The 17,622-nt window shown below is 36.0% G+C and overlaps 1 protein-coding gene across 1 annotated transcript; it reads left to right on the top strand.

Moving 5' to 3' along the window:
- Positions 1-9,112: 9,112 nt before the first annotated feature.
- LOC149416215 (uncharacterized) lies at positions 9,113-11,226 on the top strand. The gene is made up of 2 exons (XM_089642087.1): positions 9,113-9,287; positions 9,650-11,226. Exons 1-2 carry the CDS (start codon positions 9,113-9,115, stop codon positions 10,816-10,818), a joined length of 1,344 nt encoding a protein of 447 aa, XP_089498213.1. The 3' UTR covers positions 10,819-11,226.
- Positions 11,227-17,622: the final 6,396 nt, after the last annotated feature.

Raw genomic sequence — 17,622 nt, 5'->3', positions numbered from 1 at the left:
ATATAATTTGCATATATTATATATATATATATTTATATATAAACCTTCCGGAAAAAATTCTCTGAATGATGCTGAAAACCACAATCACAATCCGTTGCGTAGTTTAAAAGAACTAAGCACACAAACAGACAGTCACAGATAGCGAATTTATTTTATATTAATAAGAGATTAGAGTTATATATGTGTTCTAGTCGTAAATAAAGGTGTAGCTTATAATAAAACAAAAAAAAATAAAGTTCTGAATAATAATATATTATGACATTCTCATTTCACCGATTCGAATGGAATGTTTCGAATGTATTCACTATTTTAGATACCATCCCTAGTGCTCCTGTCAGTACCAAATGTCAAATCTTCCAATGTTTGTAGACGCTGTTTCCAGTTTTGATATTATTTCTAAATTAAATCTGAAATAGGTTTATAGATAGTAAATAGAATATATTATAATGGCGTCTGAAGATTTTGTGTTTTAATAAGACGTTACCTAATTCAGAAGATGATTTACTAGTGTATATATTTTATTGTAAATATATGTCAGGTGTTGATATAAAAAAGTGCCGGTGCAGTGATGATTGATTGCTAACGTCAAAAATTTATTCTGTGACAGTCTAAAATGCAAGCTGTACGCTCTGTTACGGGTGTGTGTAAATGTTGTCTACGAGCAGACAGAAAAATATTTCCACTGGACTCTAAATATGAATTTATTTTGGATCTCATCGTTGGAACAAAGGTAATTATTTGTATTCACGTGTAATTAGAATTGTCCCAAATAACACACCCTTATGATTATGCGCATTGGTGCGTATGTTCGCATTTACTGCAGTAATTTCCTTGCTAAACGTTAGAGAGTTTTATTTAGGCTTACCCACTGCTATTCTGTTCGTTCATATAATTGGTATACTTATAATTTATGGCAGGAGATGTCACTTATCCTATTGATCTACATATTTTAATGAAATAACCCTTGGCAAGTGATAGAAACAGTAGAACTGTTCCTGGATTTTTAACTCGATTGAATGGATTAAAATATTGCAGAAACTAAATTGTATATTTGGACCTTCGAACCTGTTTGAATGGAATGAAATATTGCAACACCAACATGATTAATTTGATTCTTCGCACAGAGTAAGGTATATAGGTACAGAGCTACCCATAAGGGCGAAGGGAACAAAACAAGTGGCGCGGAGCAGGGGGAATGGCGTTGACGTGTCCCTGTCAATAAATGAATCTGACAGTATACAGGCAATAGAATGGCGCACAAACATTTCTGTCTGCTTAATGCCAAATCGGATAAACAATGGATCAGGCTTATTTCCAAAATTTCATTTTTTGTTACAATATTTAGTTTAAAACCAATGTTCAGCTCCTGCACAGAAAAGTCCCACAATGGTCAGCGCTGCAAACAGTTGCCTTGTTGTAAATTGGCTTTTCTGCGCAGAGCATATTTTAATTTGTACTCTTCATCGTTAAACGTAAGACTGATATCGTAGATTATTCAAAACATTATCGAACCCTCCTGGAGCCAAAAATATGGTCACGTGGTTTGTCTCTAGCTTGTCGAAATTTCACTTTAGGGTAAGTCTAACTCTTCTGACGTCAGTGTTCCTTCGGGAGAAAGTTAATGGTAGAAGGATGGCTATACTAAAATTATGCATTTGGTCCTTCGAGACGGATTGAATAAATTGATGATTTACATCACGAACATCATATTTCTTTTGTAACGGATTTTTAAAGATAACTAACGATGTAACTAATGAAAATAATTGTAAGAAAATGATTTTCGGTAATACATTATTATGAAAGCGCGTCCCTTTCCGAATAGAGTAAGGTATTCTCAAGTTTTCGCATTTGAATCTTCGAACCAATCCTTATTTACGTTAAATTACCTTACTCCGCTTTCCTCTTACGCATATTATTTAAATAACACTTCGTTTCAACTGCATTACTAAAAACAACTATCTACGTCGGGGGAGGAGGTAAAAGATGCATTAAAATTGCATTTTTTTTTCATCAAAGTTCAAAATTTACCTTGTCAAAACATTTTGTGCCGCCATGTTGGATTTAGTTTTATGAAATGACATTTTCCGAAAGGTTTCGATTCAATCTAATTATTTAAATAATCTAATCTAAGAACCTAACAACCTGTTTTGTGCATGTCCCCCAACGTAAAACAGTTGTTTCTTGTACTAATTAAGTAGAAACAAGGTTTTAATTTAATAATTTGGGCGTATTTAGCAGTAGGTAAAGTAAAATCTCATGTTGTTTGAATAATTCATTTATATAAAATATTTTTAATCTTATATCGTGATTGTTTCTTTCTAGAAAAACGTTGTCCGGAACAACACGCTTCAGACTTACGCATGTTCCTGGTGTATATCAGTTCTTAAAAAAGTTCATATTTTTCGAGAAATGTGTTTAAAAACACATTCTTTCCTCAAGAAGAAGTCGACGGAACTGAACGAAGAAATGAAGGTAATGTTTTTGTAATTTTCATTTGATTCGTTATTTAAAAAAAATTGAATATCTCTCAGGATTTCTACCTGCTCGGAGCCTGTGGGACTATGTCATACCCGATTGAGGGAGAATGGATAGAGCGGGGGAGTTGAAGGTTGGAATGGGTAAAGTACCTGGCTATTCAAATCTGGTCAATGATTCTGAATGCTTGTCTTCCAATTTTTTTGTTAAATGTTAATTTTTCTCCTCTCCTTAAAAATCACTCCACACTGCAAAGATCTGAATATTTAAAAAAAATGTTTTTCCATCTCTTTAACCTAATAATTCTGCGACGTGGAAAAACAAATACGGTCTCACTAATTAGATTCATACTCGCCCGTTCAACGTTGGTGTGGTAAAGCCGGCCTTGAGCCTGGTTTAAGAACGTTTTAACAAAAGAAATGCCATGGTAATAAGTCAAATTCTTTAGTGAGGGGGGTAGTTTTAGACCTGTTATATCATATATGCTGATTTAAAAGACAACTGATGTCACTAATTTACGTTAGAACTTTAGACTCCTAGGCTCCAATATATAGGACACTATATTAAAATTGATTATTCTTTGAAGAAGTGATTATGTCAATATTTCATATATTTTACCCAATACATGGCCACAGACAAACAACTTCATTTAATTAATTGTTGATCATATACTTATACCATTATACATATTGATGAGATTTATTTTACAGGTTGATTTCATATCTCAACACGAAGACTTCAAAAATATTTCAAATTCCACGGAACTCTCGTTTTCAAATACCCTCTGCACGGATTTTGAGATTGATACGGAATATCAAACGAGCCACGTAAATATCACGGCCTACCTTCACGATCAAAACATACTCAAAAACTTCATGGAAGATATGATAATCTTAAATGATTCGAAAGAAGAATTTTGCGATCCAGACGACGAATATGACGATGAAGACAAATTTGATCAAAATCATGACGCACTGGGTATTGATATTGCTGATACAACTGTTAAAATAGAAGTCGACGATCATACAACTTTAGAATATGATGGAAATGAGAGAAATTCACATGACAAGCACTTAAAAATATCTAGACGAAGCAAGCAAGAATTAAATAAAAGAAAAAATAAGAAGATCGCTTGTTTGAAATGTGGTTATTTTTGCTCCAGCAGTATGAAATGGAGTGATTTCAATCAAAAGTCACTTAAGTGTGCTGAATGTAACTTTGAATGCGTTAATAAGAAAAAAATGATTCGACATACAATGTTTCATACAAAAAATAAAGCATTCTCTTGCTTTGTATGCGGTTTTAAATACGACCAAAATGGACTCAACGAAGACAAATCTTTGATCCCGCATAGAAGAGAAGTAAAACTCTTTAATTGTACAAAATGTACCTATTCAAGTTTAAGTAAGTCTTATCTTAAAATTCACGATCGTACACACACAGGGGAGAAACCATTCTATTGTGATCAATGTAGCTATGTTTGTGCTAATAAGAAATACTTGAAAAATCACATGCTGACGCACACCAAAGAAAAGAAGTTTGCATGTCCGGAATGCCCGTATAAGTGCGCGAGAAAACACAGTTATCAAAACCACCTCATGACTCACAGCGGAGAAAAACCATTCTCGTGTACTGAATGCAATTATAAATCTGTGAGAAAAACCCATTTACAGACTCATATGTTGAAACACAGCGGAGAAAAACCTTTCCAGTGTTCTAAATGTAGCTTTTCATGCACAAGGAACAATGACTTGAAGATTCATCAATTGACACATACAGGAATCAAGGCTTTTACGTGCACTCTATGCAGTTACTCCAGCAAAGTTAAAAGGTCGCTAAACATACATATGTTTAAACACACAGGAGAACGTCAATTCGTCTGTTCATGCTGCAGCTATTCATGCACGACTAAAGTGTGCTTAAAGAGCCACATGATGACGCATTCGGGAGAAAAACCGCTTTTATGTGCACAATGCGGTTTTACTTGCGCTCATGTTACAACGTTAAATTCGCATATGCTGACGCACTCGACAGAAAAACCACTTTCGTGTACTATATGCAGTTACACTTGCTCTCAGAAACAGCATTTAAAGAGGCATATTTTGATACACGATAGAGTTAAACCACTGCAGTGTCAGCAATGCGACTATTCCTGTATAAGAAAGCATAGTTTAACATCTCATATGCGAACGCATTTAAAATGAACAAATTATTCGTATGGCTATATTTTGTTGTAGCACAGCTTAACTTATAGAATTTATGATAAATGAAATCATTTATTTTTTAAATGGTTTGGCATTATACAGCGAGTGATTGATAAAATGTTTTCATTTCTCTTAGTAAATAAATCTAAGTTTATTTATCAATTGATTGAAAATGTAGTTAGGAAGACGCCTCAACTCATATCTTGGGAATTGTGTACGACATTCGCTTAACATTTCACGCTCATATTGAAAAGATCTGTAAATCAGCCACTAAGATGTTGGGTTTTGTCATACACAATTCGAAAGACTTGACCAACCTTACAGTAATAAGGCTGCTTTACTTTAGCTTAGTGCGTAGCATTCTCGAGAATGGATCTCAGGTATGGGGGCCAGAGGACACTGTCTATGTACTAATGGTCGAGAAGATACAAAAAAAGTTTTAACGATACCTCTACATGAGAGAGTTTGGTTATTACCCATGGCTGTTTCCAACAGCATTTATCTCGGGAATGCTGGGTATATGCAGCCTTAGTTCCAGAAGGGATGTTGCATTACTCCTGATGGCGTATAAGCTACTAAACGGTTTAGTATCAATACCAGACATTCTGGCTAAAATAGGATTTTATGTCCCGGATAATTTCGCGCGAGGCCGCCAACACAGGCTTTTGATTCTTCCTAGGTGCAGAACTAACTTACCAATGGTGATGCCCTTGGGAAGAATCACTAGGTTAATTAACTGCCTCGCAGGAAATGTGGATATTTTCCACATGTCCTACAACGTATTTAAACGTGAAATATTATTACTCAATACTTAAAATTGTAAATCTAAATTTGAAACTTTTTTCTTTGTCCCACTTGTAATGTACCTATTTGTTATTCACTTTTTTGTAAATGTTAATTATCGATATTGCAATGTTCTGGTTCATACTGTTTTTGCAAATAAACAATAAATAAATAAAAAATAAATAAATCTTCTAAATCAGGACTGGTACTAGAGAAGTTCCAGTAAGCAGCTTACGGCTGTTGCGTATAAATGGAAGATTAGCCCGATTAGTGTTTTGTAATAATCAAATATTTAAATCTTTTTTAGGTTTATTAGTAAGTTTAATTATGCTAGGCCTTGCAGGCGATCTTTAGATTTTTGTGTTTGATTTAGCCAGCCAATTTAACGTGAAATAGACTAAATATAATAAATATGTCAAGAAATTAAGTTCAACATAATTTTAGTACTAAATATAATAAATAATATAAAATCCATGTTTTATTTACTACACGTTCAATAATCTAGGTACAGTTTTTTTAAATTACTATCGCTTTATTTGATGGATAATAACGGCTTTCGTTAAACATTTGTCGGCCCTTCAGTGTTCAAATTTTGATTACCCACCGTTGTTTTTGACGAAATCAAATTTTTAACAAACGTGACTTTTCATATTTGATATTTAAAAAAAATTAACCAGAAGAAAGTAAGAAAAATCTTGGTTTAGTGATAAAAGCAAACTAAGCTGTGCGCGTGAGCCTTAATTTCCAGTAGATGAAAAAATTTAGGTCTAAAATATATCCCCGTAAAAATAATAATGTGTGAATACCGCACACGAGTCCCAACTGAGCGGACTATTGTATCCCTATTGGGATATGTTCTGAGGGTGAAAGAGTGGGGAAGGGGGAGCGATGAACAAGATGAAAGTCTTGGTTATTTAGATCTAGCCACCAAATACAGTTAGAGCCATTTTAAGATACGTTTCGGACCTAAATGGTGGTCTTTCAATAGAACGATAATGAAAGTATCTACCATTCTGAAAAGTGCCAGATGAGAATACAAGACGCAATAGTGAACGGGGATGCCCGAGGTAGATATGGCATGATCAAGTCAATCATCTGCATGATATTACAAGTAATCCATTAGCGAGTTAAAAAATATGAAAGGTGCAAAACAAAAAATATATTATAATAAATAATATCCCAACTTACATCTTTCGTCGAGGCACAACCGGTTTCCTGGCTTAGGGGAAAAATAACCTATCCAATGCCCTGCTTTCTCCCTCTAGGACTGCCTGTGAGCGGATGTCGACACCGCCCACCACAAAATGAGGTGCACATATCACCATTTTCTTTTGTCTCATAATTTTTCATTTTTGCAGGTGGCTGTAAATTATTATTTTTACCTGTTATTGTTCATACCTTGAACATAATATGACCTGTTAAACTAACTAAATAGAATAGATCTTGATAACAAGTGACTAATACGCAGCACTTGTATACTGCGAATAACATTGTATGCATGGACATTTTGGAGGTCTTGTTTTGAAATTTTGAATGTAGACTCGTTATATCAAAAAATTAGCGTCTTTGCGAGAGCTCTGAAGTGGTACCATCAGTACCTAAAACAGGGCGTGGAAGTGGTGGGCCTCCTCCAGGTGCATAACAAGTTTATTTTAGATGCGTGAAATACATTAAAACCAAAACAAATAAATGTTTTGTGCTATATATGATACAATTTGGGCGGTGAGTATAGGTACCGCCGCTCCGGGAACCATTTATTTGATAAAAATATCCGCCTCTCCCATAGGTCACCCTCAGTGGTTTAATTGCAACGTTTAGTGACGTTGCAAAGGTACGCGGGTTCATGGGGTAAGGTTCACCTAGAACTTTCTTGCAGATTAGGCTGCCCAATAACTGCGTGGCGGGCCGGAAAGGGAGAGACAGAATAAGGGAAGTCTTTTCTCTCCAGCCGGACTCTCCCGACCATCGCCTTGCACCGCAGATGGAGTCACTCATGGACATACAAACCATTAGATTTCTACCCACTGCTCATACCTTTTCTCAGAACTTCCTCGCCTTCCTTTCCTTAAAAATACCCTCCACACAGCATCCCCTTAGATGATATAGGTTCTGAGGGAGATTTTTTTCCTCTGGGCGTCCTGTGTGGAGCGAATGTAAATAAAATTCAGCTAAAAGTTTCATTCGAACACAAATAAAAGACTTCTGGTAAAATACAAAGTCAAAGTTATAGAGTAGTATGTATGAGATGATACATTAGGTTCATTCTAGCGGTTCATCCTATCTGCCTACCCCTGCGAGGGTATGATGGGTGGTTAGTAAGCGCTTATTGATTTTATTTTGACGCAAGCGCATCTGATGCTCCTCCCTTCGTCTATGGAATCGATATATTGAAAATCCATAGATTAAGTGACATTGCATGAAAGCGTCGCGAAGCTGTCATTTCGTTTCTTTGTTAGAACACTGACGACAAAAATCTAATTGTTTGTAAGTTTAATTAATATTAACAATATAAGACATCCACTTGGCGTATCAATAATTACTAAATTAAATTAGGATAGCTGCACTGCATAATATTTGTATACTATAAAACACATCGACGAATCGCTAAATGTTAACTGTTCCATTTTGACGTTTGTGTTGAAACAAAGCTATCATGTTTTCTCAATAATAATGTCATTTTCTTGAGTATGGACTATTGTACGTATATTTTGACTCTGTGCAGAAACGGGTGGTCCGTTTTATAGATTATCCTTTCTTAAAAAACGGATTGCAACATTTAGAGCACGGGTGTCAGGCTGCCCTTGTTCTACCGGTAATTAAATAGAAAATGCTCCGGATACCCTCCACACAGTATTCAGAAAGATGACATAGGACCTAAGGGTAATTATTTTCCTCAAAACCTCCCGTGTGGGGTGAATGTAAAAAAATAAGCGCTATAGTTTTTTTGGCTTGACAGAAGTATTGATAAATTTCAGAATATTATATCCGTTTTCTAGTATTACCTCCACACAGGACGTCCAAACGTAAATAATTTCTCGGGGCCATGTCATCTTTGGGGATCCTGTATGAAGAATCTTTTTGAGGAGACGAACGAGTGAACATGGGTCTTGTAGTAGGTGAGAGCAAACACGGAGGCCGGCAAATAATTCTACAGCCAAGCTGTGAAAATACAAGAACGAGCGTGTGTTAGCGACTCCTCATGTGAAAAATAATGACGATCGTTTACCAATGTTGTGCGCGCGGTTGGTGTATTTTGGCATGGTGACGAAGGGATTAATTAAGCTAGTTCTTCGGAGCATCTTTTATTGAAATAACGATAGATCAAGGACAGCATTCCCACCTGACTCCTGTGCCCTAAAGATTGCAATCCGTTTGATAGATAGATAAATCTTTTAAACTGTACGTCATTTATGCACGTAATCAAGGGATATTCAGAACAGAAGTGGCTACCAAACTCAACAATCCAGTACTTGTGATGTATAGATCAGCTGCTGTGTACTATCAAAGTATCTGCGGGACCTGTACAATTCCCCTAACGTTTGACACGCTATCTTAACTCTAGTTAACTCCGTAACTGTAGTTGTTTTATTTCATAAAGCCATTGTTAATATGGTTATGATTAAATGCAGTTGTTTTAAATTCACAGAGCCATGGATATCGCAGGATCAGAGTTGATCACAATCAAATGCGAGCCATTCACTTTTGATGAGAATTTTAAAAAGGCCGAAGATGAAGAACTAAAAGACTCAATGGTGCTCACAGAAGTGGAGGTATCTTTTTCAAATGTAAACATGGACCTCTTGGAAGATATTGACAACGATCCAGGTACGAAAAGCAATTAAATCATTGTATCTTAAAGTACATAGGCTTATTTCAAACTTTACGTGGTTGATAAAGACTGCAGGACACTAAATAGAAAATACTTGGAATTCTGATTTACACCGATTTGATAGAAAAGTGATGACGGCAATTTATATCAAACCTTTCGTCTTCTAGACCCGGCCAATGCAATTTATGTTATTACTGACATTTGGCATCTTTGAACGAAGGAGCATTGCGTTAGTTTATTCGCTATGAAAATTATTGTTGGATACAGCCAAATATTTGTCACTTCACTTAAGATTTCACGTTTCAACGATAAACATTAAATTACCGTATTAAATTAAATTACTTATATTATTTTTCAGCCATTTCAACCGAAGAGCCTAAAGAAATCCAACGGCCGAGGAGAGTGAAGCAAAAAAAACCCAGACCTGCTGAAAAACCACTTTCATGTTTGGACTGCAACTTCTCTTGCTACTTACAATCAAAGCTCAAAGTTCACATGCTTACCCATACTGGAGAGAAACCATTTTCATGCGACAAGTGTAGTTTTGTTTGTTCCTTGAAGTCCAACCTAAAGCGTCATATGCTAATTCACAGTGGAGAAAAACCATTCTCGTGTTCGAACTGCAGTTTTGTTTGTTCACTGAAATCAAACTTGAAGAAACATACAATGAGGAATCACGGAGAAAAAACTCCGATCATCTGCTCAATCTGTAATCTCTCAATTCCACAGAAATCTGAGCTTAAAGCGCACATGCGTAATGCGCACTCTAAAGATAATTACGCGTGTTCTTTGTGCAATTTCGTGTGCGCGTTGAAATCACTTTTCAAAAAACATCAGCGAACGCATGTGCGAGTAAAAGCTCCGATCACCTGTCAAATTTGCAGTGTAACTTTCTCAAAGAAATCTAACCTCAAAACGCATATGTTTACGCACAGTGGAGAAAAACCTTTTGCGTGCCCGTCTTGCTCTTACGTTTCTTCGTTAAAATCTAATTTAAAAGTTCATATGCTTACGCACAGTGGAGAAAAACCATTCACGTGTACCCAGTGTACATTTGCGTGTGCGGTCAAGTCTAACTTAAAGACACATCTACTGACTCACTCGGGAGAAAAACCTGTTTTGTGTTCACTCTGCAGTTTTTCGTGTTCTGTTAGGTCTAACTTGAAAACGCACATGCTAACCCACACTAAGGAGAAACCGTTCAGCTGCACGCTTTGCACTTACACTTGCGCGTTGAGATCTAATTTAAAGAGTCACTTGCTGACTCACAGTGGAGATAAACCATTCCATTGTACTAACTGCAGCTATAAGTGTGCTAATAGATCAAACCTGAGATCGCACATGCGGAGATATTGCGGAGGAAAACCAGTTTCATGTAAAATTTGTGATTTACGCTGTACGTCGAAATCTGATTTGAAAGTGCATTTAAAAAAACATACGGGGGACCGGCCATTTTCGTGTGTAAACTGCAACTCAACGTTTACAGTGATTTCTAAAATGGTCAAACACATGCAGACTTGTGTATGAAGATGCAGTACGTAAAGTATATCTAATCTGATATAATGTAAATATCGTTGTTTGTACGTTATTCCTATGAAATTTTTGAGACTTGGTTACCTGCGGGGGTACGACTATTTCTGTTAATCAACGGATCAAAACGGATGTGTTCGTTGTTACACATTTCTTCAGATTCGTTTGTGGAGTGTTCAAACTCATCTATCTCAAAAAATATTATTTTATTTGTTCAGTCTGTGTAGGAGGACAATCTTATTGTTGAATGAAATCAATTCATATTTTGCGTTTGCACAGCGAGCGTTGTTCCGTCTTGAATAATGACTTCTGTATACAGGTTATTAAGGGACGCACTTGACATACTTTAACCAGTGATTCCTGGCATTATTTGGAGTAAAAATTTTTAATTAATTTTTTGTCTCCGGTGACATTTTAGATTTTTTTTCAACAAAAAATATAGAAAATAAGTAGGAATTGGATATTTAGGGTCGATATAGGCAGCCACTTGGCTAAGTGACTAGTGACGACATGTGATAGAATTTTTTAGATTGTTTTGAAGAAAAAAAAGACATAATATCTACATTTTTTATTCCAAATAATGTTAGGAATCACTGTTGAAAGTAATTCAAGTATGTCCCTTAAAACCCTATATTTAAAAAATTTAACTATGTGTAACTGTTTTAAATTAGTGTAATAGTTTTTAAACGTATTTTTATCTTATCACTACTATATTCATAATAAATTGTAGCTTATAACTGTAATAAGCTATGTATATTTTATACATCGTCCATTGCGTATTAAAGCAATATATTTAACCTCGTTATACACAGCTAAATCACTATATATGTATATTATAGCGCGCCATATCTCACGATATTTATTTACTTACTTGTGCAATAATAAAAAGTAAAAGAAAACGTTTCCATTATTTTACCTACGCCATCGTAAATGAATTAATTTAAATTATCCTAGGAAGAGAAGCTATAAGTGCACAATGGAGTGCTGATAGGTGCCAACCCCGATGTTTGGCAGTTCAGCATGGAACTGACAGAAGAAGAAGGAAAATAAGCTGAATGGTGGTACATAGTTTAAAAGTTCACAGAGCTTGCAGGGGAGGAACAAGAAAGTAGCCAGATTGAACTAGAAATATCTTTATGCATATATTGTAAGTATATTTTTTTGTAATTTGTAAATTGTTTATATATGACCAGCTTAAATTATTATTGCACTCGGGACATGCGAATGCATTTCACCAGAATTTTAATCCATATGATCTGCAATAAGAATTTTATAACTGCACTTTTCACCACGGGAATGATTTATTTCAAATAGCGTCAGCAGGTGATTGGTCAACTCGAAATTTATAATCGCGTTGTGAACATAAGATTGGTTTCAAAGTTAATTTGCATGTGAGGCCACAAGTTTAATAATCATTGCACTCGGAACATGCAAATGATTTTCCTCCGAATTTCGCAACATGAGACTAAAACTAGATATTTTTGTACACTCGGAACTCAGGAATAGTTTATGAATATATTCAAGATCAAGGTCATGAGCTGAACTGATACCAGAGTGAGAGTTTAGTGTTTTGAGTCAGAATATTATAATTACTTTTCACACGAGCGTCATTAAACGGTCTCTAAACAATGTGGTGAATGAATTTTTTTATATTAACGTTTGGTGAAGGAGAGTTAGTTAATTTTAAATTTCCAATCATTATTTATTTAGTTCATTCTAAGAATTTTTTCTCTCATATCTATTTTTACTTATATATATATTCTTTAGTCATTGGATTTTAACCTGAATCTAAAGTAACTGAAGTCTGAACAATATTATTTGTTTATTGAAGACAATATTAGTGATTTCTAAACGAAAATCTGAAACTGAAAAATCATAAAAGGATACGGTCACATCTGGGACTCGAACTCAGGACCCTTGCCTGAGGGTGCCCCGGCAAGCTAGAGCAGCTTGCAGCGGCTTGCTAGAGCAAAGTCGACCCTAGGTCTGTTTGTTTTTTTTATATATTTTTTTACTTCATTACTTGTGTCGTCATTCCCGCTTTATTTTAAAGATTTTCTAGCGCAAATTCAACCGTAGCTCTGTCCGATTCACAGGGCCGAGCGTTGCATATTTTGTGCATGACTTATTTACTTACGTCGTTGAGATTCCGACGTTATTCTAGGGTATTAAATAAAGGTCTCGTCTTAATACAGGGTTTTCCAATAATCAGGGTTTTTAATCAGGGTTCCATTTTTAATAATGGCGTAGTTTCTACTTGTCAAATGTCAAAAAATGACAGCTTCAAAAGTAACATCTACCGAAATAGCGGGCTATTCAAAATAAAGCTGCTGCCACACGCAAAGCTCACATCAAAAGTTAATGTACAGCGCATCATCTTTTCTACCGACACACGACGCTATCAAATATTTCTTCCTATGGTAGGAGAGGGGGTCAGTTGAATTCGAGAGCGGCCGAGGAACATAATTTCATCTGTCAAAGTGACAACTTTACTTACTGACAGCTTGAGCACGTTTTCGAAATGGATGATACTTGTCGCCTATTGCTGGATCTGTTGGACAGCTCATCCTCAGATGATGATGCCGCCAACTATATAATTATAAATGCTATTTATAAACTTTTTAGATTTTAAACAATCTGCGCGTAAATAGCGCATTTTCACATAACCTGACATAACCTCTCCGTCGAATCAGGAAATTCGCAGTTCGCACGCCGATCGACGAAAGCGACATATAATAAATTATTGTAAAATAAGCTCACGTCGATTTCCAAAAATGTCGAAGGCAAAGGCGGCAAGGACCAACACCAGGGCAGGGAACGAGAAGAGAGCACGAGAGCTGACGAGAGCAAACCAGATTACCCAGGTAAACAATCAACAAACGAACAAACTAGAAGCTTCTCTATGTAGGTATCAGGCCGTCCAACTTTCTCAAAAAACCGAATGATATTACCATATAAACATACTGAGTTAAAAATATGATTAATTTTGAAAGGGCGAAAATTTGTTTACTTCAAATTCAAATATTGATTATATTTATATTTTAAATATATGTTAAGTATGTTTGCCAAATAAGGTTTTTTTTATGTTTCTAAATTTACTAGCACACATGACGATATGAGCTAACATAATAAATAAGAAATGCATTATTAGGCTGCTTATGTCATGGCTGTCAAAGGGAACACGGAACTTAGTTGGTAGCTCCGTAATTAAAATGACCCCCTCTCCTTTTTACGACGGAGAGGGGGACGCATAACTTTTCAAATATCGCGTCGGGAGCGGTTACGTAAAATAAATTCGGTTAGCGAAGTTCAGAACCACACTTATAGCGCGTTATCTTTTTACGTGTGTCGGGTCTGTATGGGATTGTATGGCGAGCGCTATTGTGCTTTATATTATCTGTTGATGTGAGCTTTGCGTGTGGCAGCACCTTAACACCTCTTATTGGAAAACCCTGTATAATAGTTATGGTAATTATTAGTGCCAGTTTAGAGCGTCTAAGTCTACCTTATCGTGGTCTATTGATGTGTCAAGATATTTTTACCAAAGGAAGGTGAGGAATTCTGAGAAGGAAAAAGGTAGTAATCAGGGGTCAATGTGTCCAGGAATGACGTATGAATCCATCCAACCCACTGGGCTTGAGAGGTAAAAGGGTCTCTCAACCGACTTCTCCCGAACAGGCCCGCAACTCAGTTGATGGCCAGACGCATCCGCCACTTAAGGCTCGTTCGCATTGGTCGAGTAGTTTAGTCAAGTAGCTCGCTACTCGCCATTTGACTGACCGAAAAGCGTTCGCATTGGTCGAGTAGATTTCACGAGTGAAGTGTCAAATTGTAAGATGAACGGGCTGCAACGCAACAAAGTAAATAGGCTAATTAAGCTGATTGTAATGGATATTTTAGAAGAGGTGGAGGAAGAAATTAGTGAGACGAAAGTGAAAAAACTATGGATACGAAAATGGATTAATAGAAGAGATGCATTAGGAGCTACAAATTCTCTTCTGAAGGAAATGGCATTTGAAGATCCGAAAGAATACTTCGCGACTTTGAGAATGACTGAAAGCTGTTTTAATTTCCTTCTAATGAAAGTGCAGTCACAAATTCAACGCACGGATACCCTTTTCAGAAGTGCAATTCCCGCAAAAACCAAATTACAGGCAGTTCTCTACTTTTTTGCTACAGGATGTAGTTTAAGGACAATCACACATCTCTTTCGACTTGGAAAATCAACTGTTTCGGAATTCATTATAGAAGTTTGTGAAGCTATCTATGAATCATTAAAGGAATTTATCAAGGTAAGATTAAGAGCTGTTTCACACAGCTACAAATATAGTAGATGGCTTATTTCAGCATATCATTCGCCATAAATTCCCAATGGAACGACCACTGAAATAGCCACTAAAATAGGCCATCCCGCTATAATTATAGCTGTATCTAAAACGGTTCTAAATAAATTATAAATATAATTTGAGAAACATTTATTAATTTTCACATGGTTTAAATATTAAAATTTACATTAAAGTTATTCGATGTCATGGTTTTCATGTGTTTCAATTTCATATGTGTCTTCTGGGGGCTCATCTAAATAAATTACATCATCATAATACGAAGTATTACTACATGGAGAGTCTTGCGAATCATTTGATACTGGTGTGACTATCCTGGTGAATCTATTTTGCTCAGTTGAATTTTGAAGGTGTTGGCGTCGAATTCTGTTCATGTACAGTTGAATATATTCCTGGGTTTCAAGTGCCAATAGCAAGGGCAAAGATTTCAGTTGTAAGCCGACGTGTCTGCCGAAGACCTCAAACTCGTCTTCTTCTGTAGAGTTGGCAACCTCAGTTATCTCCTTTAGTTGACTCACCATACTCGAAAGTTGGGAAAGCCGCTTTTTTTTTGTAGGGGGTTTAGATACGGGTTCACGAAAAGAATTCATAGTAATTCTGCTTTCCTCAGTATCTGTATCCGTGTGTATAATGTCTTCCTGAAAATAAAGTAGAATGTTGTTTATATCGAATGTATACATTATTATAAATCTTTTTTCAGGTTCCCGCCACCACAGACTGGAATATCATTGAGAACGGATTTCGAAAAGAATGGAACTTTCCTGGATGCTGTGGAGCAATCGACGGCAAACATGTCGTCATTAAAGCACCTCCTGAATCAGGAAGTTTATACTACAATTATAAAGAGACAAACAGCATTGTCTTAATGGCAGTTGTAGATCATAAATATTGCTTCAGTTATATAGACATTGGATGTAATGGGCGGGTTTCTGATGGAGGCGTATTTCGAAACTGTAGTTTGTATCAAGCATTAGAAAACGGTATTCTGCCAGAAGGGCATGTACTAGTTGGAGATAATGCATTTCCCTTGAAAGAATACCTTTTAAAACCTTTCCCAGGAAATCGATTAACATCAAAGCAAAAAAATTTTAATTATCGATTGTCTCGGGCCAGAAGAATAGTTGAAAATGCTTTCGGTATACTAGCTGCCAGATTCAGAGTGTTTGAGAAACCGATGCCCTACAGTCCTGAGAAGGTTGTTTGCATTGTAAAGGCGTGTTGCGCTTTACATAATTGGCTCAGAGAGATAAAATTACAGAACAAGCAGTTGGAATATACAGTAGACAAAGACAATTTTGATTCAGGAACTGTTATCCCTGGTAATTGGAGGGTGGAGCCAGAGCCTCAAGGATTGGAACCACTACCAAGTTGTCTGTCCAATCGTTCATCCCGAAGGTCTACAGATCTTCGAGAAAGATATGCAGATTACTTTGTGAACGATGGATCGGTACCTTGGCAGACAAGAATGGTACATTAAAAACTGATGTATAAACGATAGAATAGAATTGAAATGTACTTGCCAAGTTGCTTTCACTTTCTGTTAACATTGTATTAATGTTTCTGAGGGATCCATCTAATAGATTGAACCATTTGACTGATGGTGAATATACTGCGTCAGTTCCGGCACCGGAGGGTTTTGACTCCTTTATTTTTTTTAACTCCTGTGAGTAGGTAGATCTGAAAAGAAATTATTAATGATTAATGACTCTGCTACTACTTTAACATAAATTTATAATAATACAGGCACTTGTAATATACCATATAAATAAAAAAAACTTCACTAACCTGATGCTTTTAATTTTCGCTCTTATCTCCCTATCACCAAATCCAGGAATATTCATCCCTTTTTCTAATTCAGCGTATGCTGATTCCCTGATTTGTTTGATCTTATACCGGGGCGACTTTATATTCCACAAGCATTCGTGTTGTAAATACAACGTCACGAATTTGACAGTAGCGTTTTCGCTCCAACGACAAGACATTTTGGCGTGTTTTGACGGCTACTAATGCTATACTCGCTATACTGATCACTGACTAATGCAGCCAGTGACAATAGACCATCGATAAACTCTATAAATCTGCCATAGACACATGATGAGGGACGCTACTCGCCCGAAAAAATAGAACAGAATGGATTGACTTGACTAAATCGCTGACTAAACTACTCTACTAAATTTATGGTGTTCGCACGTGTCCAGTTACTAAATTACTCGCTACTTGACTAAACTACTCGACCAATGCGAACGGGCCTTTAGGGCCAGTTGTTTCACAGAATTTGAACAATTCATCAAATTTCAAAGTTCTGTAATTTATTTATTCAAAAAACAGTTTTTAATATAAAAAACATACTCTGCACATCTCACTAGGGCATTACTGTATCAAGATGTGCAGCTTTACAATTACATCATTAAAAAAAATACATATATGTAAACTTAAAATAATAATAACATTAAATGTA

This window comes from Hesperophylax consimilis, chromosome 17 (genome assembly GCF_061612785.1).
Source record: "Hesperophylax consimilis isolate HC1 chromosome 17, BYU_Hcon_1.0, whole genome shotgun sequence".
Lineage (NCBI taxonomy): Eukaryota > Metazoa > Arthropoda > Insecta > Trichoptera > Limnephilidae > Hesperophylax > Hesperophylax consimilis.
Note: the sequence above shows the minus strand (reverse complement) of the source record. Positions and strands in the feature narration are given on the sequence as shown.

Bases quoted from the DNA above. Each gene is read 5' to 3' on its own strand.
- LOC149416215 (XM_089642087.1), top strand. From the start codon at position 9,113: ATGGATATCGCAGGATCAGAGTTGATCACAATCAAATGCGAGCCATTC. The intron at 9,288-9,649 runs GTACGAAAAGCA...ATTATTTTTCAG, and splicing joins AGATATTGACAACGATCCAG to CCATTTCAACCGAAGAGCCT.